This window comes from Juglans regia, chromosome 6, assembly GCF_001411555.2.
Source record: "Juglans regia cultivar Chandler chromosome 6, Walnut 2.0, whole genome shotgun sequence".
Classification (NCBI taxonomy): Eukaryota; Viridiplantae; Streptophyta; class Magnoliopsida; order Fagales; family Juglandaceae; genus Juglans; species Juglans regia.
Window position 1 is genome coordinate 15,638,420 of NC_049906.1, and position 26,077 is coordinate 15,664,496.

At 36.2% G+C, this 26,077-nt stretch overlaps 3 protein-coding genes across 3 annotated transcripts; 2 read left to right on the top strand and 1 right to left on the bottom strand.

Annotated features, from left to right (window-relative positions):
• The first annotated feature begins 293 nt into the window (after positions 1-293).
• LOC109017539 (ribulose bisphosphate carboxylase small chain, chloroplastic-like) lies at positions 294-1,734 on the top strand. The gene is made up of 3 exons (XM_018999779.2): positions 294-577; positions 657-791; positions 1,304-1,734. Exons 1-3 carry the CDS (start codon positions 395-397, stop codon positions 1,535-1,537), a joined length of 552 nt encoding a protein of 183 aa, XP_018855324.1. The 5' UTR covers positions 294-394; the 3' UTR covers positions 1,538-1,734.
• Positions 1,735-21,890: 20,156 nt separating this feature from the next.
• Positions 21,891-23,669, top strand: LOC108981411 (ribulose bisphosphate carboxylase small chain, chloroplastic-like). The gene is made up of 3 exons (XM_035690531.1): positions 21,891-22,148; positions 22,261-22,395; positions 23,237-23,669. Exons 1-3 carry the CDS (start codon positions 21,966-21,968, stop codon positions 23,468-23,470), a joined length of 552 nt encoding a protein of 183 aa, XP_035546424.1. The 5' UTR covers positions 21,891-21,965; the 3' UTR covers positions 23,471-23,669.
• A 567-nt stretch (positions 23,670-24,236) lies between these two features.
• LOC108994551 lies at positions 24,237-24,874 on the bottom strand. The gene has a single exon (XM_018969797.2). The coding sequence runs from the start codon at positions 24,792-24,794 to the stop codon at positions 24,399-24,401; it is 396 nt and encodes a 131-aa protein (XP_018825342.1). The 5' UTR covers positions 24,795-24,874; the 3' UTR covers positions 24,237-24,398.
• Between the last annotated feature and the right edge of the window lie 1,203 nt (positions 24,875-26,077).

Here is a 26,077-nt window from a genome sequence, read left to right on the forward strand (position 1 = left end):
TTCAAGGGCCATGAGAAGATCACTAGAAAAGGAAGAGAATAGCCGACGACAACAACTGAAGTCCTCATTCCTCCTCAAAGAGAAAACAAAAGAAGTCCATATTCCTTGGCTGTGATAAGATAGTGGGCTCTTGACACGTGGCAAAACCTATGGAGAGCATAGACGATAAGGGTTATGATCCAAAATTTTCTCATTCTGTGGCCATCAATATCTTAGAACCGACGGCCAATCCATGTCTCAGAAACGCTGAATCAAATTAAGACCACAAGATTGGAGAAAATGTCTCGAAGAGATGAGTGGTTTCTGTTCTATAAGAGTCGAAACAATCAGCAAGCAAAAGCCTTTCAAAAGTGTTCCCAAAGCCAAAGCTGTGTGTGGTCGGTAAACATAGAAAATGGCTTCCTCCATCATCTCATCCACGGCTATTGCCTCGGTTAACAGAGCCTCTCCGGCTAAAGCTGCCATGGTCGCACCTTTCACCGGTCTCAAGTCGGCCTCGGCCTTCCCTGTCACCCGCAAACACAACACTGATATTACCTCCATAGCCAGCAATGGCGGAAGAGTTCAGTGCATGCAGGTACGTACTTCCATATATGCTATGAAACACAGAAGAAAACACTTTTAGCTCAATTTTGCTTTTGCTTGTTTGAATGTAGGTATGGCCTCCACTTGGAAAGAAGAAGTTTGAGACTCTCTCTTACCTACCTCCTCTCACTGCTGAATCATTGGCCAAGGAAGTGGATTATCTGATTCGCAAGGGATGGATTCCTTGTTTGGAGTTCGAGTTGGAGGTGATGTTTCCAACTCTCTGTTTCACTTTTACTTACATATGCCTTGTTTATTTTGTTAATTAATTAGCACTTAAACTACAGTAATCACATCTAAAAGACACCAGCAAGATCTTACTCTTGCACATTTGAAAAATAAAACTATATTTTCTACAGTGTATTATCTACTAGTAGTAGTTTTTATTCTTTTCTTTTTTTAGTTCATAAAGCACCACAGATAAACGTTTTTACTTCAACAACAAACAGTATGGTCTAAGGGCTTCCACAGCCTTTTAACATGTTTTCTGTGAGAACTGATGTTGGTTTTGGCAGTTTCAAAGCTGATTACAAATCAAATTGTAACATGTCTCACCAATACAAAGAATGTGTCTCGATCGCATACCAACTTACAAGTAGAAAGACTCGGACAAAAAAACAAAAAGATAAAATCTGTATATTGATATAAAGATGAAACAGGTATGGAAAATCTCTGATAGATGAGCTGACGACTAACAGTGATGTATACATTTATGCAGCACGGCTTCGTTTACCGTGAGAACAATAGATCTCCAGGGTACTACGATGGTCGCTACTGGGTAATGTGGAAGCTCCCCATGTTTGGCTGCACCGACTCTTCTCAGGTCCTGAAAGAGCTTGAGGAGTGCAAGAAGGAATACCCCAATGCATTCGTTCGTATCATTGGATTTGACAACAAGCGCCAAGTGCAGTGCATCAGTTTCATTGCCTACAAGCCTCCAAGCCACGTCTAATTGAATCCCTTTTCTTTCCTGCATGTCTTGCTAGCTTTTAATTTGTTGCGATTGAAGTTCATGTTTTGTCTTTCAACGTACTCCAGACATTTGAATTCTTATTTTTGTCTGAATTCTGTTTAATTATTTTGTGAGATCTCCAACTGAACAAAGACTGTCGTACTATGGTAATAAAATTTGTGATGTTTTGTTGGTAACTTTTCATGCACATAAGTTTTTGTGTTTGATCAGAAGGGATAATTATGTTTGTTATTCCATTAATATTCACTGCCAACATATTAATGTTCACACGGGCAAACAACGATGATCAACAATACAATTGCAGTGCCTTGGTACGTAGGATCTTCGGGATAACGTTCTTGTATTTATTCCTACAATTTGCTGTAGACTAAATTACCTTTTGATGGAGAGGGGATAATTAGGCTGTATAGAATGGATTGAACTTGCTTAAACCAGTGATCGTGTCATGAGTTCTGCTAAAAGTTAATGCATTTTCTTGAATATTCAAGAAATAGTCATGTTCACTGTATGGTAGCCAAAGTCCGAGTAAAAAAGCATATTGCATTCATTAATAACAACAGATATTACAATCTTGACCTGATAATTAGAAGCCAACTACAACAATTGAAAACACCCCAGTTCACAACTGTGACTGACATGGTCTAGTCCGCAAACCTCTCCAGACCTAAAGTCTGAGAGACAGCACAACTCTGTCCAAGACAGAGTTGACCAAACCCCTCAGTCCGTCTATGACAGAGTAGAGGATACAACCCCACACTTCGTCTAAAATGGAGTTGGGGACACTCTACGAACGAAAGTCCTAGAGACCATGTGTTTTTAGATTTTTATTTTTCTAAAGCAAAAACCATTACAGAAATTAAAAATACATGGAAAAATAACGAATTACATCTTGAAAAGATATAAATCCGCATTTTGGTCTATTGAGCCTTGAACCATGAACCATGCATGTATCTAGTTTATTTGTTGTGCCTAGGAAGTTGTAAATTAGGCTGGTTCAAGAATGTATCTACTTCCCCTATATATACCCAACGTAGGGTGCTTTGTATGGGAAGCCAAAAAAATAAACAAAATAAATATTAGTCTTTTCCACAATCTTTGGAAGAACTCAACCAAAGAAGTCTTCCTAATTCCTGTAGCCTTTTCTCACAACCTGCCCATTTAACTAAATATCAACTTGTAATTCCCAACAGTGGTATCATAGCTCAAGTCCAATCAATTTTTGGCAAAGGGTACCATGGCTTCCAGTTCTTCTCAACCATCAATTCTTAATTTTGGTGGTGAAAATCACGACTATTGGTGCATCAAAATGATGACATTTTTTCAAAATCAAAATTGATGGGAGGTGATTGAAGGAGTTGCAAATCATTTACATGCTGAAAAGCAGTCCAAAGACAAGAAATCCAGCAACCATAACTCAGACATTATATTATAGAAACATCAAAACTATATGTACTCTTTTCACAAAATGATGGCACTTCTTTTTAACAAAAACCAGCAAGCATTAACAAACCATTTTACAAGCTAAAGTACAGCCCCAAAAATAATAAAACAACAAACAACTCAACAAGAACAAAGAGAAAACATAACATCCAAAAGGCATTTACATACTAAAAATCTATCCAAATGATAAGAAATTCTAGCAACCATTGACATTATAAAATTCAGTCCTAAAATAATATAAACAGCAACTCGACTAAGTAAGAACAGGGAGAAAACATACAAATTCCAACAAGCGTTCACAGACTGAAAACTATGTAAATGTGGGAAAGTCTAGTAAGCATTCACAAGCTGAAGACAGTGCAAATGTGGGAATCTCTAGCAAGCATTCAAAGGCTGAAAACAGTGCAAATGTGGGAGTTTCATTTTAACCATGTACAATAAATATTACAAAAAAAGTATGGACATCTTATCCTCACAATCATGGTCTCGATTGACATGAAATTTATGCTGAAGAAAAGAGGCAATAGTGATCAAATCCAAAACAGTACACTTTCATTTCCAACACAACATTGTTCTTCCAACTTCAAATCTTCAAACACAAACAAATATAAAACTTTCCACAGAATCACATCCAACCAACATCCACAAATTCAAGCTCCTACTAAACAATAGTCCAAGCAAACCCTCAACCCATACGCTCATGGTTTTGACCCCAGGGATGATTTTAACAACCAGGTTCACAACAGATTCTCACAATATAGAGGCAAAACATGATCTAAAATCATTTAAGCAAAATGTTAAAAGTATGTGATGTCAAAATGTTACAAGTGTGAAACAAAGATGATTATGTACATCAACAATACCAATTGGATTCCAACGTCACAGAGGCAAGCACAGGAACAACAAGCATTATCATCAAACCCATTGCACCCATCCTCAATCTTGGTTCGGAGAACCACTTACCTTGTGCGGTGGGGAAGTTTCTAGAGCATGCTGGTGCTTCGATCTTATTCTCCAAAGCAGAGTGAAAGCGGCAATCAACGATGGCACAGGACTGCTATAATGCAGCCAATGGAGCAAGGCCTTGGTAGTAATGGTGCATGATGGCTGTGAACAAACGGGGAGGAGAGAGAGAGAGAGAGAGAGACAGGGAGTGAAAGTGAGGAATCGAGAAAGGATAGCATGGCTTACTAGTGCGGTGGAGCACAGTGGCGGTGTGCATAGTGGCGATGCAAGACAAAATTTTGCAGCACACAGCAATGGCGGCACAGCTAGACTTAGTGTAGCGGCCTCTTTTCGTCACAGTGGCAGTACCGGAGAGACAAAGAGGTTTAGAGAAAGAGTACGCTAGAGAGAGAGAGAGAGAGAAAGAGAGAGGCCGGGGGGGTGTTCGGTGCGATGGAGTAGCTACCGTCTAGAGTAGCTACGGAGAGATGTAGCAGAGAGAGAAATAGAGAGGGAGAGGCAGAGAGGAGAGAAGCGGACAAAGTGAGCGAGAGAGAGACGGAGATAAAGGAGAGGAAGACAGAGAGTGGAAGGGAGCTGTCGGGGGTGTCTACGCAACAGAGGGGAAGATGAGAGAGAGAGATCGGGCAGAGGGAAGAGGAAAACAGAAGAAGACATAACCTAGGGCTTAATGAGCTGGGCTATTGGGAGTCTGGGACTAGGCTTTGGGCTAGATCCTCCATTATAAAAGAAAAAAAAAATCCATTCTCAAAATTTGTTCCACGTGGCTATAACTAAACCCAGTCATCAATCTCTATTTCTAATTCCAAAGGTTATTTCTTAGAGTAATGATACACGTATAAATTTTTTTACAACTTTTTATATAATCATATTTTAAAATGAGGGTATATTTATAAATTGATATTATTTTGTTAAGTTATTTTATAAAAAATATCCCTCATCTAAAATATAATTGTACAAAAGTTATAAAAAAAGTTGTATGTCTATCATTTTCTCACTCCTTTATGATCATAACTAGTTCCTTAAAGAGCACATTATGTCTAAAGTCTCAAGGTAGGCCATGCAGCCCAAAATTTCCAATTCCACAAAGACATATCCTACAATATCCATAGATCCTAATGATTATTACCTCATAATTTAGATTGTGTTGTGCACTGTTGATGCCTAAGCTTACAACTTTCAAACCTCTATTGTTTTCAACACTTTGGTGACCTATCACTTTATTCTCAAGTTAACTAACAATGACCATAATTTTCACAACCAAATGATCAATCTCCAATGGAAAGTATAGTCCCAAATTTTAAATTTCAATGTGATCTCATGTCACAACTAATACCTTAAGATCATCATGAAAATTGACTCTCAACCATCATATTACAAAGTACCATGCTTTTGTTGTATACTCTGATAATTTCACCAAAATGCATAAAGCTTAGGCTATTTAAAATATCGCCCTCGAGTATAACCCAGGTCAGCATCTACTAAGAAAATTCTTACCACACTTATATACTCGTCTCTCAAAACCATTGACTCTCACACATACTTCCTAAATTGTCTTGCATTGTTAATCATAATCAATACTCCTTGGAAATATATTAGTGATCGATAACAACACACTTGTACTAACCAACCTAAGCACTCCAAATTACAAAAACAAATATCTCCATATCAATTGGTAAACCTTGATGCTAGAAGGGATGGTCCAAAAGAGCTTACTCAGGACATCCTTTCCATTGATTTCCCTTGGAGTGTCCTAAAAACTCAAAAACCTATACACATAGTCAATCAAGCCCATTGTGAAGGCCAGAACGTAGTTGGGTTCATGAATTGTCATTCCATTGAAAACTTTTTTTTTTTTGGATAAAAACACAAGGAAAATACAATTCTAAAAATTTGTTAAAGATAGTTTCAAAACTCTTATCTTTTCATGTTTCCATAAGCCACATCACAATGACTGAAGTCTTCCTCAAGTGCCAATACCCACTTCACTATTTCAGTATAAGTGTCGACCCTTGTAACTAATATGAGATGACCAATCTTGTTATTGAAGCCCTCCTGAAAATTGTGAACTCTCTTTCCTTCATCTGGAATCAAGTGAGGTGCAAAATGGGGAATCTCTGCAAATTTTGCAGCATATTGCTCTACCATAATTAACCCTTGGACCAACTCTACAAATTCCTGTCTTTTCAATCTTTTTCTACTTCTGGGTAGTAAATCTCATTGAAGATTTCCTTGATCTTCTACCATGAAATAGGAGTATTGGCCCCAAATTCCTCCCTTAGTAGTATTTTTGTTACATCCCACCACCTTTCAACAGCGTCTTCCAAACTGAAGGTGACAAACTTGACTTTCTGAGAGTTAGTGCAAATATATCCTAGACCCTCAGTAACTTCTCAATACTTTTTAACCACTTCTACACTACAATTGGGTCAAGTTCCCTTGTAAAGGTAGGGGAATTATTTATCTTGAATTCTCCAAAAGTACAACCTTCTTGATTCTACATTCTACTAGAAGCCTGAGTAATCTATGAATATAACCTATCTACCACTTGTTCTAGAAATGTAAAATTTCTCCTCAAGATTACGTTCTGGAGCATAAATTTTAAAGACAACCTTCTTCTTTTGGTTTAATAGTCTCTTGAACCTATTTTAATTACAACACAAGATAAGTGGAGCACCATTAAAAATCTCAACAAATAATAAATTATTATACCTATTATTTTGTAAGCATGCTCGTGTCAAACTTAAATAAGAAAATATTATTTATTAGAATCTAGCGACCTGATCCAAATTTATGATTGTATCTCTAAAAAATTCCCCACTAAACAATCTTTAGTAATTATTATAATTAAATCTCTAAGCCTTAACACTACAAAATCAGGTCCTAGAGTCTTGTAGTATTATAACCAATGCTCCAATATTAATCAAAATTCCTCATAGATGTCTATAGAATCATTACTATTATTATGATTTTCCGTGCTGATTGATGAGTGTAGGTAGTGTAATAACTTTCACATTATTTGAAAAGAAGAAGTTCTTACTCTTTATAATAATTTCAATAGAATTTCAATTGTACCATTGGCAATCCGTTTTAAATAAAGATCCAAGGACCCAAAAAGGAAAAAATACCTAAAGGGAAAATGAGTATAATTTGCTATATTCTGCATTAGTTTGATTGATCAAGAAATTGAATACAATGTTAGAATGTAAAGTTTGGAATCATCATAATCTGTGTAGGTTAATTATTACAGTCTCTATGTACACAAAAGTTGGTACTCTTATCTATAAAAAAAAAAAAAGAAAAAAAAAAGACTATTTAAATAAGTTTACTCCCACCAAATCAAACTCTCTGTCATTCTCCTCATGTTCTCACAAATCATCCCCCAGAAGCCGCTGATTGACTTCGGGTCGAGCAATCTCTAACATATGATTGTGGTTGGGTTGTTGAGAGCATCTAGAATTTTGAGCAGTTATCTACAAATAAGGTTCAACATGTTCAGAAAAATCTGGAGAAATGCCAAGCACAATTGAGAATATGGATGGTTGATACTAGTACTATTGTAAAGACCAAAGAGGGAAATTCAAGAAAAAATAGAACTCCTATCTCGATTTCAAAATCTTAGAGATGTGATGAGTGTACGAAAGTGCACTCTAAATATCCTATTATTGAACTAAAATGCTAAAATGTTAATAGAAATCATTGAAATTAATGTGTATTCTTAAATTGAATTTCTATTTACTTTGGGATACTCTTGAGCATATTTTTATGTTAAATTTCAGAGTCTATAAAAGAGCAAGTCCAAACCCATTCAAATTCAAAATACTTTCAAGTGAGCAAGACGTTGGAACAACCTAAGAACTTTTAACGAATGTAGGACTCTTAAAATAAGGATAATGATGGAGTTTGAGACTAATTCGGATCACAGTCCAAAATGCGATAGGAGACAAAATGGATATACTTTAGTATTTTAATCATAAATTTTCACTCAAATATCATATTGATGTGATTCTTAATGCGTTGGAAAGTTATCTTAAAGGACTACAAAGTTATCTCTAATAAGGATTTCCAAATTCTAACTCTTGAAGTACATAAATGGCTGTCAAGTTGAGTCTTAAAATTTAGGCGATTTTGTGTGCGGGAATATAAAGATATTAGGATTTCTTTGATTATGTTTAGATCAATAATTTATCTATATTGATTTAATTCTTTGCTGCAATATCGCTTCATAAGTATATTGTCGTCGTTGGATTTTCTCAATAGTGATAATAATTTATGTATTTTAAAAGTGGTGAATGATTTTTCAAAGGGTTACATTTGGTCTAATTTTGGTTAATAAATCTATACCTTCCGATTGGGAATATTATAAATTGAGTTCCCAATTAAGTTATTCAATAAATTAAGAATAATTAAAATATCATATTTGTGCAAGGAATTTCCAACGCTTTACTGTTTGTCAAAATTGAGTACTTTTTCCGTTAGTCACTTTGCTTCACTTTAATTTACATTTAAAATTAATTTTTATTCTCTATTAATCATATAATCTCTTTCTTTAGTTTCTTTGTTCTTTCTACAATTCTTTTAATTTGTCTCTCTGTGGAATCGACACCCCAAAGTTGTGTTACAACTACCGCATCACTCTTTGGGCGTAATCAAATTTTGACGTCGTTGTCGGGGAGACGGTAGAAGAATTGCTAGATAGTTTTTCTTTTCAGTAGTTTGTAAAGACGGTAACTTCGTTCCCTCTTTTAGCTTGCTGCATTATTTTTTTTCCTTTATTTTCATAGTATTTTTAGTTTTTAGTATTTTGTTACCTTGCATGCAAAGATATAGAAACGCCTTGGGTAGATTTGCTTATAGGCAGGTGAAAGAGTCAGAATCAAATTTTTTAAATCCTTTATTTGACAATCCCTCTAAGAATCAAAAAATGAGTGAACATGAAGATCAACCCATTAAAACTCTTCATGATTACCTCCACCCTATACGCACAGCCACACCATCATACATCATGTTTCCAGTTAATACTCGCCAATTGGATTTTAAAACAAGGATGATATAGTTACTCCCTACTGTTCATGGCTTGAAAAATGAAAATCCATATGTGCACATTAGAGAGTTTGAGGAAGTAGTTGTAACTTTTCATAGTCAAAATACAACTGATGATATTGTGAGACTTAAGTTCTTTTCTTTCTCTTTGAATGATAGAGCTAAGAGTTGGCTATACTCATTGAGACCCCGATCTATTGGGTCATGGAGTGAGATGACTCAGGTCTTCTTTAATAAATAATTTCTCCAACATAAGACTAATGCTTTAAAAAGGCAAATATCCTCCGTTGCACAAAAGGACAGTGAAACTTTGTATCAGTCTTGGGAGAGATTTAATGAGTTGTTGAGTATGTGTCCTCACAGTGGGTATGAGAATTGGCACTTAGTGAGCTATTTTTACGAGGGACTTACACCTAGAGAACTCCAATTTGTGGAGATGATGTGTAATGGTGAGTTTTTACATAAAAATCCTGATGACGTCATAGAATACCTCAATGAGCTTGCTAAAAAAGCTTACACTTGGACTGAACCTAGTGCTACTGAAAGCACAAATAGGTCACGACCTGTAAAAAACCTAAATGCAGTAAATTGTGATAAGCGTTTATTGATCTGTTGAATTGGGCACTTCTTGTGAGAATATCATTATATGGTTTGTGATAAGAGGGTGTATATGCTTGGAATATGACGAACTTCAATTTAGGATCAACGTTTGAGCCTTTCAAGTTAACTATTTCCATCATAGACCCCTAGTAGTCAACTTTGAGCCAATAAACACATGTAGCTTTTTCTTTTCATATGCCCACATTATCCTTACCTCTCCATATTGGAGTATTATTACTTCCAAGTGTGTATTAGATGTGGAATTCTTATTTTTTTGCACGGAATAAATAAAAAAAAAAAAAAAAGAACATGAGTTACAAGGTGTTCAAGTGAGTGAACTTCAAAGGCAAAAATATCAAGACTAGGTAGAAATAACAAAATACCATGGTGACATAATTGTTTACCAAATTAAAAAAAAGAAAAGAAAAAAAAAAGGCATTATTCGATGATTTGAAAAGTTGGAGAGTACATCAAGTGATAAGTGTGGTCTACTGAGATATTTAATAGGATTCTCTTTGTATGTACTTGGAAGTTTTTGAATCCCTTTTCATTTTTTTCATATAGCCCTGAACATAAGCCACGTTACAACCTTTTTTGTTGACCGTTCTGATCCTAAGTAAGCTTTTGGAAAGAATTGTTGAATTCTCATTTGTTAGTGTTCCTATCATAAGGTCAATGCTTGCTTGTTGCTTGTTCATAATTTTCTAAATCTCTATGTGATTGTGTGTATACCACTTGTCAACTCCATAGAGAGAGCCCTTATACGAAACACTATTATAACCGTGAGTCATGGAGTTGAACCTTTTGCTTGAGACGTTCTTGATGTTGCATGTGTCAATGTTAGTGGTAAGATGGTTATAGCTTGGAGAACACACACACACTCTTTGAATTGCTATAAGTGGATTGATCTTGATGGGATATTGGATTTCTTAGTTTTTTTTTTATATATGAATCTGGAAAATGTGAATTGGTGGCCTACTTTAGTGATTCTCATCTCTTGATAATGATGGCGTTCGAGAGTAATTCAGATCAGAGTCTAAAATGCGATAAGAGACAGAATGAACATACTTTAATATTTTCATCATAACTTTGCACTCAAATATCATATTGATGTAATTCTTGATGCGTTGAAAAGCTATCTTAAAGGGATAAAAAGTTATCTCTAATAAAAATTTCTAAATTTGAACTCCTGAAATGCGTACATGGCTGCCAAGTTGAGTCCTAAAATTTATGCGATTTTGTGTGCGGGAATATGAAGACATTAGGGTTTCTTTCCTACCCTATTTAAGTATATCATTAACACGAAATTGGAGAGTTCATAAGAGGGGAGATGGCTCAGTTTGAAGGAGGAAGATCTGAAATTAATTTACATGGCCGTCGTTTGCTCTATTTTTCTCTTGAGATTTTTGTTGTCCATTATATTTATGGATAACTAAATTTTCAAGTAGGCTAGGGATGAGCTTGCACATTAGATGTTATTTTTAATTTATTTTTTATTTATTTATTTGATTTTCAATTACTAAAACTCTTTTGTTTTATCATTCTCAAATCATTGTTGATATTTTCTTCTCTGAATAATCATAGAATTTATTATGTTTATATATTCAGTCATGCTTCTTCTATTGAATGGATTAGCTCTTTGATTATGTTTAGATCAATTATTTATCTATATTGATTTAATTTTTTGTTGCAATATCACTTCCTGAGTATATTGTTGTCGTTGGATTTTCTCAATAGTGATAATAATTTACGTATTTTAAAAGTGGTGAATGATTTTTCAAAGGGTTACATTTGGTTTAATATTGGTTTATAAATATATACCTTTCGATTGAGAATATTAGGAATTGAGTTCCCAATTGAATTATTCAATTAATTAAGAATAATTTAAATACCATATTTTGTTCTCCATTAATCATTTAATCTCTTTCTTTAATTTCTTTGTTCCTTCTATAATTCTTTTAATTTGTCTCTCTGTGGAATTGATCCCAAAACTGTGCTACAACTACCGCATTATTCTTTGGGCGTAATCAAGATGCTATGGTTGTAAATGATATAAAACAACTTAAAGATATATCAGATTTGTTGGAAAGAGAGGACTTAGCATGGAAGTAAAGTGCTAAATAGCAACAGTTACAACATGGGGATTGGCATTCAAAGTATTTCCACTAATGTGAAAATCAAAGAAGGAAGATGAATTATATTGATGTGTGGAGGATGAAAGGGGCAAGTTCTATCACAGTCAGAGTGATATAGGTATGGCTTTTATCAATTACTTCATTTCCAACAGGTATTAAGGACATCCTGGAAGAATTCCATAAACTGATACCTATGGAACTCAATGCTTTGCTGGAAAAGCCATACACTAGTGAAGAAGTTAGTGATGTCTTATTTCAAATGGATCCTTTGAAATCTCCTAGTCCCGATGACTTTTCCGCATGTTTTTACCTGGAATATTGGCATGCTAAGAGAGAGTAGATCAATAAGGTTGTTATTGACCTCCTCAATTTGAAAGGTTCATGGGAGGCCATTAATGACACTTATATATGTCTGATTCCAAAGAAGAAAAATCCTTTGAAGGTGATTGAGTACGGACCTATTAGCTTGTGTAATGTTTTGTATAAACTATGTTTCAAAGTTCTTGCTAATAGATTTAAACCAATACTACCTTATGTTATCAGTCAGTATCAAAGTGCCTTTACTTCTGGTAGGCTCATTTTTTATTATATCTTGGTTTCTTATGAGAAATTTCATTCCATGGCTAATAAGATAAAAGGAAGAGAGGGTTATATGGCCTTGATTTTGTATATGAGTAAAGCGTACTATAGAATGGATTAGCCTTTTATTGAATTTGTTCTAAGGAAGATTGGATTTAATTCTAAATGGATCACCTATGTTATGAAATGCCTCCAATCAGTTTCATATTCTGTTTTAGTAAATGAGACTCCTAGTCACAGATTCTTTCCTTCATGAGGGTTTAGATAAGGGGATCCTCTTTTACCATATCTTTTTATAATCTGTGCTGAAGTATTAAGTTATTCCATGTTGAGGGTTGAACAACAAGGAAGTATAAGTGGTGTTCCAATTGCAAGAAGAGGTTTTAGAATTAATCATCTTTTCCTTGTTGATGATAGTCTGCTCTTCTGTAAAGCATCTATGCAGGAATGGTGGTGTATGCAATAGATATTGAAAACTTATGAGGCAAACTCTGGTCAGAGGTTGAAGAAAGATAAAACAACTATCATTTTTAGTAAAAATACTAGAAAAGACAAGAATAAGCAATATCATATCAGTGCTATTGGTGTGAAGGTTGTTCATAATATGAGATTGGGTCTTGTTGTCATGGTTGGTAAAGAGAAGATCAGAACTTTTAAATATATTCATGATAAAGTGTGGCAAAGAATCAGTAATTGGAAACTAATTTTCACAAGCAAGCAAGGAAGTGCTTATTAAAGATGTGGTACAAGCAATTCCTACCTACAATATGAGTGTTTTTTAGCTTTCAAGACATCTGTTGCATCATATTACTAAAATGGTCTAGAGATTTTGATGGGGTCATCAACAGAATGATAATAACATATAGTTGATAAGTTGGTTGAAAATGAGCAAATCTAAAGGGTTAGGTTGTCTAGGTTTTAGAGATTTTTTAGTGTTTTAATAAGGCTCTGCTTGCTAAGCAAGGTTGAAGGATTATTCAGAGTTCTAATTCACTAGTGTCAAGGGCTATGCAAGCTAAGTACTATAGGCATAGTGATTTTTTGAATTCACAATTGGGTTGTAAACCTTCTTATGCTTGGAGAAGTATTCAGGGTGCTAAATGTTGTTAAAAGAAGGTTTGATAGGGAGAATAGGTAATGGAAGCAAGCTCTCTATCTCAAAGGATAATGGATCTACAAACCTATGACATATGTCGTTCAAACTCGCCCTTCTGTACAACCCAATACAACAAAGGTACAAGCTTTGATTGATTTTGAGACTTGGAGATGGAACTCTAATCTTGTAAAGGCCATTTTTATTGTTGCAAATGATGTTGCTATATTGCAAATTCTACTTAATATGTTGAATAGTGATGACAAACAAATATGGCAGTATACCAACTCTGGCACTTTTTCTATGAAAAGTGCTTATCATCTACAAAAGATGTTGACGGATCAAGGTTATGAAGAATCTTCTAAGTGTAATGCTGGAGATATTTGTTGGAAGGAACCATGAAATATGAATACTTCTATGGTAGTTAAAGTATTTCTTGGGAAAGCTTGTCACAATGGTCTACCTACAAGAGCCAATTTATTATTGAAGAAAATGTTTGATTCAGATCTCTGTCCTATTTGTGGTTTGGCTAGGGAAGATATTGTGCAATCTCTTTGGATTATGTTATTGCTGGTGATTTCTGGAGTCTCTGTTGTCAAAAAGTTTGAAAATTTTTGGATCTGATTGAGTCCCTTAGTAATCTACTTGATCATAATGAATTTGCTAAGGTGGCAATTATTATGTGGAATATATGGTTGAGGAGAAATGTTGTTATATTTGATGGTTTGTTTCTGCATCCAAATGTTTGGTTAGTCAGGCAAAGGAACAATTGCAAGAATATCAAACTGCCAGAAGTAAGCTAGTGATCAGCAACTATACGAGACAAACATAACAACATACATGGTTACCACATTAAACTAATTGGATCTAGGTAAATTGGGGTGTAGTAGTTGATAAAGAACAAACTTGGATTGGTATTGGAATTGTTGTTAGAAATTCTCAGGGTGCTGTTTTAGCACTTACTGCATGCCTTTTTTTATTATGAGGACTGCTATAGCCACAAAGAGATTACACAAAAGCAATCACACAAACTGACGCGGTTTCATGTAATCCATTAGATCTACTTTATAATAAAAGTAACTTTACAATCTGACGAACCACGTGAAGCCACATCAGTTTGTAGAATTACTTTTGTGTAATTCATTTGTGGCTAAAGTATTTCTCTTTTATTATAGGGATTTGGGTTTGTCAAATGTGATATTTGAAGGGGATGCTAAAGTTGTTGTTAATGTTATTAATAAATCTAAAGAAAATTTTAGTATGTGTGGGCATCTAGTGGAGGAGATCAAACTGTTTATACATGGTAATGATGCCTGGAAGATTCAACATGTGAGGAGGGACTCCATTCAAGTTGCTCACTATTTAGCAAACAATGCTTTGTTATGTAATCGTGTAATTATAGATCTAGAAGATGTTCTTGTATGTATTAGTTTTGTTGTATTGTTTGAACTAGTTTCTAATTAATGATTGATGTTTCTTATTTTTTTTTTTAAAAAAAAAGTATATCATTTGCTCCTATTGTGTCACATCAACAATTTTTAATTAATTTTCTCATAATTATTTGAATAATTTTAATTTCTTACAAGAATTTTTATTTTGAATTGAATTGACCATTTAGGTCACAAAAGACCCTTTGATGCTTATTCCCAAAAGACTCTTCAATTTCTACTTTCCAAAATAATTGGTCATAAATTTTAATAGTTTTAAAGGAGATGGAATTTAAAAGTTTGGAAAATTCTTGCCTTCTTTTCATTCATAATATTTTTGTTCGGTTGAACCACGTCATTCAAACGACCTTAAATTTAAAGTAATTGAAAAGGTCATGAAATTTAATGTCAAAAATACTTATTCTTCTTTAATTTGTAACTTCTTTTATCTTCTTTTGTTTATATATTTAATAATATTTTATTAAAACTAGTAATAAAAAAATATGTGAAATCATGTTTAAATGATTTCACACAATCAAAGTATAAAAAATTAAAATATGATTGAACTAAAAATCTAATAGTTCCCCCCCCCCCCAAATAGTTTTAATAAAAACTCAAGGGCCAAAAAGGATTAAAGAGACAATAGAACAATCAACAATGACTAAGTCCTCATTCCTCCTAGGAAAAAGGAACCCAACTCTCTCTCCTAGGATGAGTGATATCTACCTCTCGTATGAGTTATTTCCCTCCTAGTAGTTCACCTTGCCTAACACCTTTCCTCTGTCGCCCCACTCTTCCCACTCCTCAACCTCCACCAAAAGCCACGAACCACAATCAAGAACCCAAGACCATAACCTAGTCAGATGTCTTCAAACCCATATGATATCGGTAAGCACATTACACAAACTGAAGCTCTCTCATGAAATGATCTTCACATGGAATCGGATGTAGGCCCAGGAAATCGTTTCTCAAGTCTCACCCTGGTCGGCAAACTGATATCCATGAAACCCTTCAACAAAAATACATTCCATGCCACAATCAAAGCCGTTTGGTGTTTTGTAATTGGCCTCATGATTGAGGACATTGACACTAACATGTTTCTGTTCACGTTTCCAAGGCAACAAGACAAAGACAGGATCCTAGCTAATCGCCCATGGAATTTTAAATGTTTTCATACTATCCTTAGGCATTGGCCCCCTGAACAGAGCATTAATGAAATCGAGCTGAACTTCTCCACCTTCTGGATCCAAATCCATGGACTACCGGTGCACATGCTTACAAACAAAAATGCTGAGAGAATAGGCAAAGTACTGAGGAACCTCATTGAAGTGGATAGAGCATCCATCTTCAGAGTGACACTAAGAAGGTTCTTGAGAATCAAAGTGGAAATGAATATCGAGCAACCTTTGCCAGAAGGTTTCGACCAAGCTAGACCAAGTGGAGAAGTGAAAAAGATTCTGATTAAATATGAGAGATTATTAGAATTTTTCTACGGTTGTGGAAGGCTTGGTCACATAGTGCAAGCATTCTCAACCTATACCATTATTCCAGAAATCTCAAAACATGGGCCATGGATGAGGGTGGAAAACCCATTAGCAAGGAGGAATGACATGTGTGGACCACCCCAACAACAACAAGTGGAGCTTTCATTGATACAAAATAGACAACAATCGATTCCAAGAACTACACTTCCTCCAGTCAGTATTCGAGAGCCAAGTGACAACCGAAAAACAAAGTCCCAACCTCCAGAAGGAATCTCTACAAGTAAGGGGAAAGGAAAAATGTTCACAGAAGAAAAGTACTACTCCAATCCAATCTATCGGGTGAATTCACTTCAAAATCCTGAATGAAGCCTCATGCACAGGCAAGTGGAAGACACCATATATCGGGAATAGCTAACTAGCAACAACAAGGGAGATAGAATTCTCCAGGGAACGAACTATAATGATCAACGATGAACAATGGGCCATAAATGAGCCCGTAACCCTAATAAATGAAAGTAGCACACTTTCTCTCCCATCAGCAGCCAACCCAACTCTGAGCCCACCAAGGATCACCCCCTTCCCTCACAACAGTCGCAATCCCAGCACCCAAAACCATCACACCAAGACCATATTTCATTAATGCCCAACCAAACCCAATCACATATTGTCTCACTCAGCACCCCAGAATTTGGCAAACTTGAATGTAATCCCTTCATCAATGGTCCATCAGTCTTCCAACAGATCTTAACACACTTTGAAAATCTGTCCAGGCCCATCTTCTATAATGAGCAAAGATAAAATGTGATAAGCATGGGCCTTACCCACTCCTTTGACTTAAGCCCAACGTTTGCTCTAGAAGCAAAAAATAACCATCCTGTCCCACAGTCCACCTTTAGCATAGAGCCCAAAACCAATACCCAACCTATCTCACAAGTGCAAGAAAAGCCTCCCTCATCACTGATGGTCCCTAAGCCATCGGAACCAACAAGCATCAGCCACCCATTTGTCAGTTTCACAGAAAGCCAAATCAAACACACAAAAAGGGGACTAACTCATACTGAGGAGGAGATGCCACCCAAGAAAAGAGCACTGAATACCCAGAGCTACCTGCAGGAGATCCCCTCAGAGGAAAAAAAATATAAATATATAGAGGAATCTCAAACACTGGCAACAATGCTCCAAGCCAAAGGCATAAAAGAAAAAAAAAAACATAATGGCGAAAGCAAAGAATGCGTGGAATCATCCAAGTCATGCAAATCCTGCCCTGAAAGATGGTAAAAATTCTCAATTCACCTCTCAGCCTCTGCTTGATCTTACTAAAAAGGCCGAGGTGGTAGGGCCCATCCTACCACCAAATCAGAAATGAAACTCATTTGCTGGAATTGCAGAGGAATTGCTCGTTCCTCTACAATGCGTGAACTTAGGGCACAAATCAGGATACACCAATCTAATATGCTTTTCCTAGATGAAACAATTTTGTTCAATGTAAATACTATTGGTATTGTTAATAGACTACATTTTTCTTTATATCTACATGTGCCCCCTGAGAAAATGAGGAGGTCTTTTATTTATGTGGCGTCCTGGTATAGATGTTGAACCTATTTATATCTCTAGTAATTCTATGGTGTTTATGGTGTATTCGGACCTTGCCCACATGCCTTGGTAGCTCATTCTAGCGTATTGCCCAGCACAGTATAGTAAAAAACCTTCATATTGGAATATGCTCAATACTATTACAGATTCATATCCAAGGCCCATATTGGGAATAAGGGACTTTAATTCAATCCTGAGTCAACATGAAAAATTAAGAGGCAAGCCTTTTGCTTCACCCTTACAACCTAAACCATAATGGATTAGCTGATCTTGGATACTATGGACCAAAGTTCACATGGTCTAATAAGAGACATGCAAACATGCATATTCATGAGAGACTAGATAGAGGTATTGCCAACTCAATGTGGACACTACTCTTCCCTGATGCAACAATCCTGCACCTACCCATTAACTCATCATATTATGCCCCCCTCTTCTCCTAAACACCTCCAGTCCTAGGAAATCATCCAAATCTTTCAAATTTGAGGAATTTTGGGCCAAGGATACCTCTAGCCTAGAAGTGATAAAACAAGCTTGGGACATTAGCATCTCAGGCACCCCTTCCTATGTCTTAACACAAAAGCTCCAAAATGTTAAGAAAAATCTTAAGATTTGGAACAGGGAATGCTTTGGTCATATCCAAACAATGATCAAACAACTTAGCAACCAATTATCCATAGTTCAGCCCCAAGACCCTCTGAACAATCCATTAGCTTAGAGGAAAGCATAGTTTTTTGTCTCAATGAACATCTAAAGAGAGAGGAAATTATGTGGAGACAAAACTTTAGATTGCAATGGCTCACCACCACTGATTTAAATAAAAAAATTTCTCATATGTCATCGACCATAAAAAGAATAAGAAATAACATCCAATGCCTGAAGAATCAAAACAACCAGTGGATAAGCGATCCTCCCAACATCCACGACATGTTCTTAGATTACTTCCATAAGATATACTTTTCCTCTAAGCCTACCTTCCCTGAGGACCTGGAAAACCTATTCACTGAGAGGATCCCTAACCTGGACAATGAAGCCCTTTGTAGAATACCAACTGATGAAGAAATTATTACAACTATAAAGCAAACTCCATCTTCTAAGTCCCCTGGCCCTGTTGTGTTCACTGGTTTTTTCTACAAACACTACTGGACATCATTAAGAATGATCTTTTAAAGGCTATTAAGAATTTCTTCACTATGGTCATCTTCTAAAGGAAATGAATCACATTCACATTGTTCTAATATCTAAGACTAAATCCCCAAACACAGTCCACCAATACAGACCTATAAGCCTTTCAAATGTCTGCTACAAAATCATTGCCAAGATCCTAGCAAATAGGCTGAAATAGATCCTCCATAAATTTATCTCTCTGGAACAATCAACGGTTATCAATGGAGAGCCATGTAGATTCTTTAATCCAACTAGAAGACTAAGACAAGCGGATCTCTTATACCTCTTTCTCTTCATAAGTGGCAGTGAAGTGCTCTCTAGACTCATCACTAAAGAAGAACAAAAGGGGAATATTAAAGGTATAAAAATAGCAGAAATGGACCCCATCTTACCCACCTCTTGTTTGCAAATGATCTTATTTTCTTTGGATCTGCTACTGTCCAAAATACTAAGTGTTTTTTAGGATTGTCTAGAGGTCTACTCATCCTAGTCTGGCCAAGTCATCAACAAAAGCAAATATTCCATTCAGTTTAGCAAAAAATCCTCTGGCCCCACAATCAAAGATGTTAAAGACACATTAAACTTCAAGGTCTGCTCTTCAAGAATAAAATACCTAGGGCTCCCTCTAAGCTATGACAGGCCTAACAAGATCTTTTCAATGAAATGTTGGACAAGATTCAAGGGAAACTAGCAAGGTGGAAAGCCAAGTTACTATCCCAAGCAGGTAGGACAACCCTGATCGAATATGTGGTCAACTCTATATTGCTTACATGATGTCTAGTACCCTGATCCCAAAAACAATCTCTACAAAAATTGACAGAATGTGCATGAGGTTTTGGTGGGGCTTTGACACACAAAAACCCCATAATTTCACACCTAAGTTATAGAAATCAATTTGTCAACCAAAATCCATGGGAGGACTAGGGCTAAGACTCACATCAACTTTCAACAATTCCCTATTGAGTAAACTTGGGTTACACTCCTTAGCAACAACAAAAGTGTGTGGAAACCCTTGCTTTTTGATAAATATGTAAAAGGCTCATCTTGGCTATCCATCTTTGCTAAGCCTATTGACTCAAGATTTGGAAAGGACTATTGAAACAAAGAGACTTTATTGCCTCCAGTTTCTACTTTCAAATCAATAATGGAACCAATACCAAAGCTTGAAGTGACCCTTGGATACCCATTATTTCTCTTCCTATCCCAAAGCCTTCATCAGACATCATAAGGATAGATCCCCAGATGAGAGTGTTGGAATTAGTGCTAGAAGAACCCAAGAGATGGAACACTATTCTCCTCCAGACTTTCTTCTCCCAAACCACCGTCAATGAGATAGAAAAAATCCCTCTAGCACAACATCAATTCCACAACATCATAGATAATCTCAAGTGGCTCCATCACTCCATATGGAAATTCTCTGTCAAGTCTGCATATGTGGCATTGACAATTCAATCTAATACCACAACTTCATTGCATACCCCCACAATCTGGAAGAAGCTTTGGTCCCTGAAAATCTAAGATAGGCTGAAACTATTCCTGTGGAGAGTGCTAAACAACATCTTGCCCTCTAGATCATTGCTGAAGACTTGCATCACACTGCATGAAGATCAAACCATGTGTTCCCTTTGCAATACAGCTGAAGAAACCACTTCTCATCTCTTCCTAAAGTGTCCTTATTCTAGAATCCTTTAGAGACAATCACCATGGCCATTAGACATCTCCACATGGATAATGTTAATCCTAGACCCCACAAACAGATTGCACATCACACTGCAAGACACCCATAAATTCTAATTGTTTGCAGTCATTACAATGGATAATTTGTGGTTTTGTAGGAATCAGATCATCCATGAATCTCAAAACACGTCCATTGACCATTTTGCGACACAAGTCCTAACACCTACAAAGATCACTACAAGGCTTGGGATTGGAAAACCTTGAACAACATCCCTGAAAGGTCCCTCCCACACTTAGAACACTTCTCAATCTCTTTTGATGTAGCAGTAAGATCAAGTGGCAGCATCTCAGCAGTAGTATGTAGGGCACACAATGGTTCAATCCAATTTGTAATAATAGAATTTTCAACTAATTGTAATCCAAATCAAGGGGAAGCCATGACGACATTTATAGGCGTGCAAGAAGTGCACTCGAGGTAGCTCAAAAAGATCATCATTGAGGGTGATTCACAAAAAGTCATAACAGCTTTGCAACAACCACAACAAAACTCTGATTAGATAATCGAGGGCATTATTCGAGATATAAAGTTTCTTCTTCAAAGTTTTGAGGTGTGGAAAGTAGGAAAATTACATGGTTCTCAAAATGGATATGTTGGGAGCATACTCTTGAATAGAATCTCACAATGTCTATTGGAATTTCAAAGTGGAAAGGACCCCCTACCTAGTTTATCTATTTCTGTTAAACTGTATTTTTATTTTCCTGTAATAAGAACAGTTTGATCTAATGAAATCTACTTGTTGAGGAAAAAAAACAGTCCTCGTTCCTCCTTAAAAAAAAAAAAAAAAAGAAAGAAAAACAAGAAAACAAATGTCTTTATTTTGTGGCTGTGATAAGATAATGGGCTCTTGACACGTGGCAAAACCTATGGAGAGCATAGATGATAAGGGTTATGATCCAAAATGTCTTCATTATGTGGCCATCAAGGTGTAATGTCACCCCCTACATGATCCAAGGGCCAATCCATGTCTAAGAACCACAATCAAATTAAGACCACAGGATTGGAGAAAATGTCACAAAGAGATCAGTGGTTTCAGTTCTATAAGAGTATAAACGAGCAGCAGAGCAAAAGCCTTTCAAAAGTGTTCACAAAGCTGTGTGTGGTCGGTAAACACAGAGCAAGATTCAAGCATTTAAGGTCAGGAAATGGCTTCCTCCATCGTCTCCTCCGCGGCTGTTACCTCCGTTAGCAGAGCCTCTCCGGCTAAAGCTGCCATGGTCGCACCTTTCACCGGTCTCAAGTCAGCCTCGGCCTTCCCTGTTACCCGCAAACTCAACACTGATATTACCTCCATAGCCAGCAATGGTGGAAGAGTCCAGTGCATGCAGGTACTTCCATAGAAAACCCAAGAATACCATATACGCTATGCACCACAAAGATGAAAACACTTTTAACTGAAATTTGTTGGGAATTTTTTGCTTTTGTTTGTTTTGAATGTAGGTATGGCCTCCACATGGAAAGAAGAAGTTTGAGACTCTCTCTTACCTACCTCCTCTCTCCGCTGAATCATTGGCCAAGGAAGTGGATTATCTGATTCGCAAAGGATGGATTCCTTGTTTGGAGTTCGAGTTGGAGGTGATGTTTCAAATCTCTGTTTCACTTTTTCTTACCTATGGTTTGTATGCCGAATATTACACATTTAAATTTACCTCTTTTAATTGGCTTCAGTTTTTGGAACAAGTGATATATCACAGCATAGATCTTGAGTTCAAACCCTCACTCTTTTAAAACAAGTATATTTTATTAATTAATTAGTACTTAAACCACAGGAAACGCATCCAAAAAGACAAAACAACATTTTTTGAAATGTATTATCCAAATGAATGCTGGAAGGAATTGATGTACACTATCTACTAGTAGTAGTTTTTATTCATTTTCCTTTTTGGTTCATAAAATCCCCACAGATAAACGTTTTTACTTCAACAACGAACAGTATATATGGTCTAATTAAGGGCTTCCACAGCCTTTTAAGATGTTGTTTTCTGTTAGAACTAGTGTTGGTTTTGGCACGGCGTGCTATCGGACACGGGACAAGAAGTGGAACATAGTGTTGAGGATGCACTTGATCTTTGCGGTCCTCTCAAATAGTAATTGTCTGTGTCTTTTACACTTTGAACAGTTTCTTTTTCCTATATATACCTTCTAAACTCGAGACATTACGCCATCTAATTTCTAAAAAACTATAATGTTAATGCGTCACGTATCATATTAATGGCCAGAATTAGAGAATGGTGTTATTTGACAAATTGGCAATCGATTGTGTCTCGCATACTAACTTACAAGTAGAAAGACTCGGACAAAAACAAAAAGATAAATGATCTGTATATTGATATAAAGATGAAACAGGTATGGAAAATCTCTGATAGATGAGCTGATCACTAACAGTTATGATATTGTGGATGTATTATTTATGCAGCACGGCTTCGTTTACCGTGAGAACAACAGATCTCCAGGGTACTACGATGGTCGCTACTGGGTAATGTGGAAGCTCCCCATGTTTGGCTGCACCGACTCTTCTCAGGTCCTGAAAGAGCTTGAGGAGTGCAAGAAGGAATACCCCAATGCATTCGTTCGTATCATTGGATTTGACAACAAGCGCCAAGTGCAGTGCATCAGTTTCATTGCCTACAAGCCTCCAAGCCACGTCTAATTGAATCCCTTTTCTTTCCTGCATGTCTTGCTAGCTTTTAATTTGTTGCGATTGAAGTTCATGTTTTGTCTTTCAACGTACTCCAGACATTTGAATTCTTATTTTTGTCTGAATTTTGTTTAATTATTTTGTGGGATCTCCAACTGAACGAAGACTGTCGTACTATGATAATAAAATTTGTGATGTTTTGTTGGTCTGACCTCAAAGATCCTCTCATACATATATATATATATATATATATATATAGCTTTTAGAGTTTGATCATAACAATACACAATCACTAGAATTAAGGCCGGGACAATTATGTTTGTTGTTCCATTATTGCATTCACTGCCAAAGCGATTGTTTTACACAAGTAATGTTAACACATAAATATAAATAATAAAAAATCTATTTTTTCTCATCGTTTAATCTTTTGAGACAAACGATGATTTCACATTAAACAAGATGAGTAAGGATAAGGTTGTAGTTTCCTGGTAGTTATAGAGTTAGAATTGCAGATAGTTTGTTTCGATCTCCCACATTAATCTCTTAGATATTGCTGTAATATTAGTTACACCTAATTCAGATAGAAATGATTGCCAAAGCCCAACCTACTTTGGCATGAGTTTTAGTACCTTTATTAAGCAAACCAATGCAGTCAACCACAAAGCTCAAATCTTTGGTGGGCTACTACTTCAAACAGCAGGAAAATTGCTGTTTTCTTTTCTTTTTTCACTCACTTTGGTTCTTTTGGCCCTTTGGAGTTTGTCGGGGTGGAGGGTCATGTTCAATCCAAAAATTGGAAATCGTAAATTGTAACAACCATAGACTAAAAATTTATTGTATAAAGACATAAACCAAAGTGGAAAATTAAACCAAAAAGAGAGAGAGAGAGAGAGAGGGAGAGAGAGAGAGAGAGAAGGAGAAGAAGCTCGAACTCTCTGTCTCATGGTTTTGGCACCTCCTTGATACCCATCACATTCCAAATATCATCATCCCAAACTACATCACCGAAGAATGTAGTATAAGCTTCGCATATAAACTCAACATCCCAAAACGGTAGCCAAAAGGAACCCCACGACATTTGCTCATCCACAGCACCACCCAACCACGGACAGTACTCCTCCCAACCCATCACATTCTCCGGCGCCGCCGCCACGAACCGTGATGCCGAGTCATCGCTCCCTTTCCTCCTCTGCTCCCCCACATCTTCCTCCTTGATCTCAACCTCCCTCTTGGCCTTCTTCTTCGACATTGACATTGTTGTCGGCTTCGCGCCCATTAATCTTGTAGTGGCGCCTTTCCTGTTGCTACCCTCTACTACGTTTCTTTGCCTCTTCATTTTCTTGCTGCCAAGAAAATCAAAGTTTCCTTTGCCTATTTATAAGCTGAAAAGAAAGTTGGCTTCGTGGATGACGCCGCAAGAAAACAATTGATGGCATTTATAGCATAGGAAGTAAGTAGCTAGCTAGCTAGGAATGCAGACTTTTATTTTGGAACTCGGACTCTGGAGTGTTTTGTGAGCCAAATTCACGTGCGACTGCATTGTTTTTTTGCTCTTTGGATTCAACAAAACCTACCCTTGAGCCAACCTAAAGGCCAGGAGCACTTGCCACGACCCCAAATTCTTCCTCGATCTGGACCAGTACTTGGGATGCAGCCCCGTTTCAATGAACAATTAAAAATTTGGAAATGTTTTTGTCTCGAAGTTGAGACTTTCTGTCACTGTGGAGATGTAGTAGCTTGGGCTTCGGATGATAATTTTTTGTGCGGTTTCTACGGCCATTTACAGCTTTCCTTGTATTATTCAACAAAGTTATGTCATCATGACAGAACTTATGCTCCACTTGTTTACAAAAACTGAGTATATAAAACTAATTTAATTAGAAGCTCGTGAGCATTTATATGGAAAGAAGCGTCAATATAGGTGTCGCGTTGATTTTTTCTTATCATTTTATTTAATTATTATAATTTTTTTTAAATATTTATATAAAATATATTAAATAATTTATTTTTTTAAATCTTAAAATATTAAATATTAAAATATAATATTCTAATAATATTTTATTTCATTTTTAACTTTCATCTAAATTTATATTTTCTCAACTCACTATCTAAACTTCCTCTTATAATCTATGATACTTAGGAGAATTTCATGACAGAATTTAGTCACAACTAATACGTAGTTTTTCAAAAGAAATAAATAGTGACTATATTTTTGTTTAATTTCTTGTACAAAATATGTTAATATAAAAATGAGTATGTTGGCATATTCTTATGAAGATTTTTATAAAATTTTATTCTAACAAATGTGAAGTGTGTCAAAGTGAAGGGGTGCAACTAAAATCAGAGAGTTCGCTCAACATGGCTCGACATTTCGCTTGAGCGAACTTTAAGTTATAGAGTTCGGTCGACATGGTTCGACACTTCGCTCAAGCTACATTCGAGTCAGAGAGTTCGCTTGACTCAACTCAACAATTCACTCGAGCGAACTTCAAGTCAGAAAGTTTGGTCGACATGGTTCGAAACTTCGCTCGAGCTACATTTAAGTCAGAGAGTTTGCTTGACTCGGCTCGACACTTCACTTGAGCGAAATTCAAGACAAAGAGTTTGCTCGACTATGCT

Coding starts and splice junctions, on each gene's coding strand:
- LOC108981411 (XM_035690531.1), top strand. CDS start 21,966: ATGGCTTCCTCCATCGTCTCCTCCGCGGCTGTTACCTCCGTTAGCAGA. Junction 22,149..22,260: donor GAAGAGTCCAGTGCATGCAG/GTACTTCCATAG, acceptor TTTTGAATGTAG/GTATGGCCTCCACATGGAAA. Junction 22,396..23,236: donor GTTTGGAGTTCGAGTTGGAG/GTGATGTTTCAA, acceptor TTATTTATGCAG/CACGGCTTCGTTTACCGTGA.
- LOC108994551 (XM_018969797.2), bottom strand. CDS start 24,794: ATGAAGAGGCAAAGAAACGTAGTAGAGGGTAGCAACAGGAAAGGCGCC.
- LOC109017539 (XM_018999779.2), top strand. CDS start 395: ATGGCTTCCTCCATCATCTCATCCACGGCTATTGCCTCGGTTAACAGA. Junction 578..656: donor GAAGAGTTCAGTGCATGCAG/GTACGTACTTCC, acceptor GTTTGAATGTAG/GTATGGCCTCCACTTGGAAA. Junction 792..1,303: donor GTTTGGAGTTCGAGTTGGAG/GTGATGTTTCCA, acceptor ACATTTATGCAG/CACGGCTTCGTTTACCGTGA.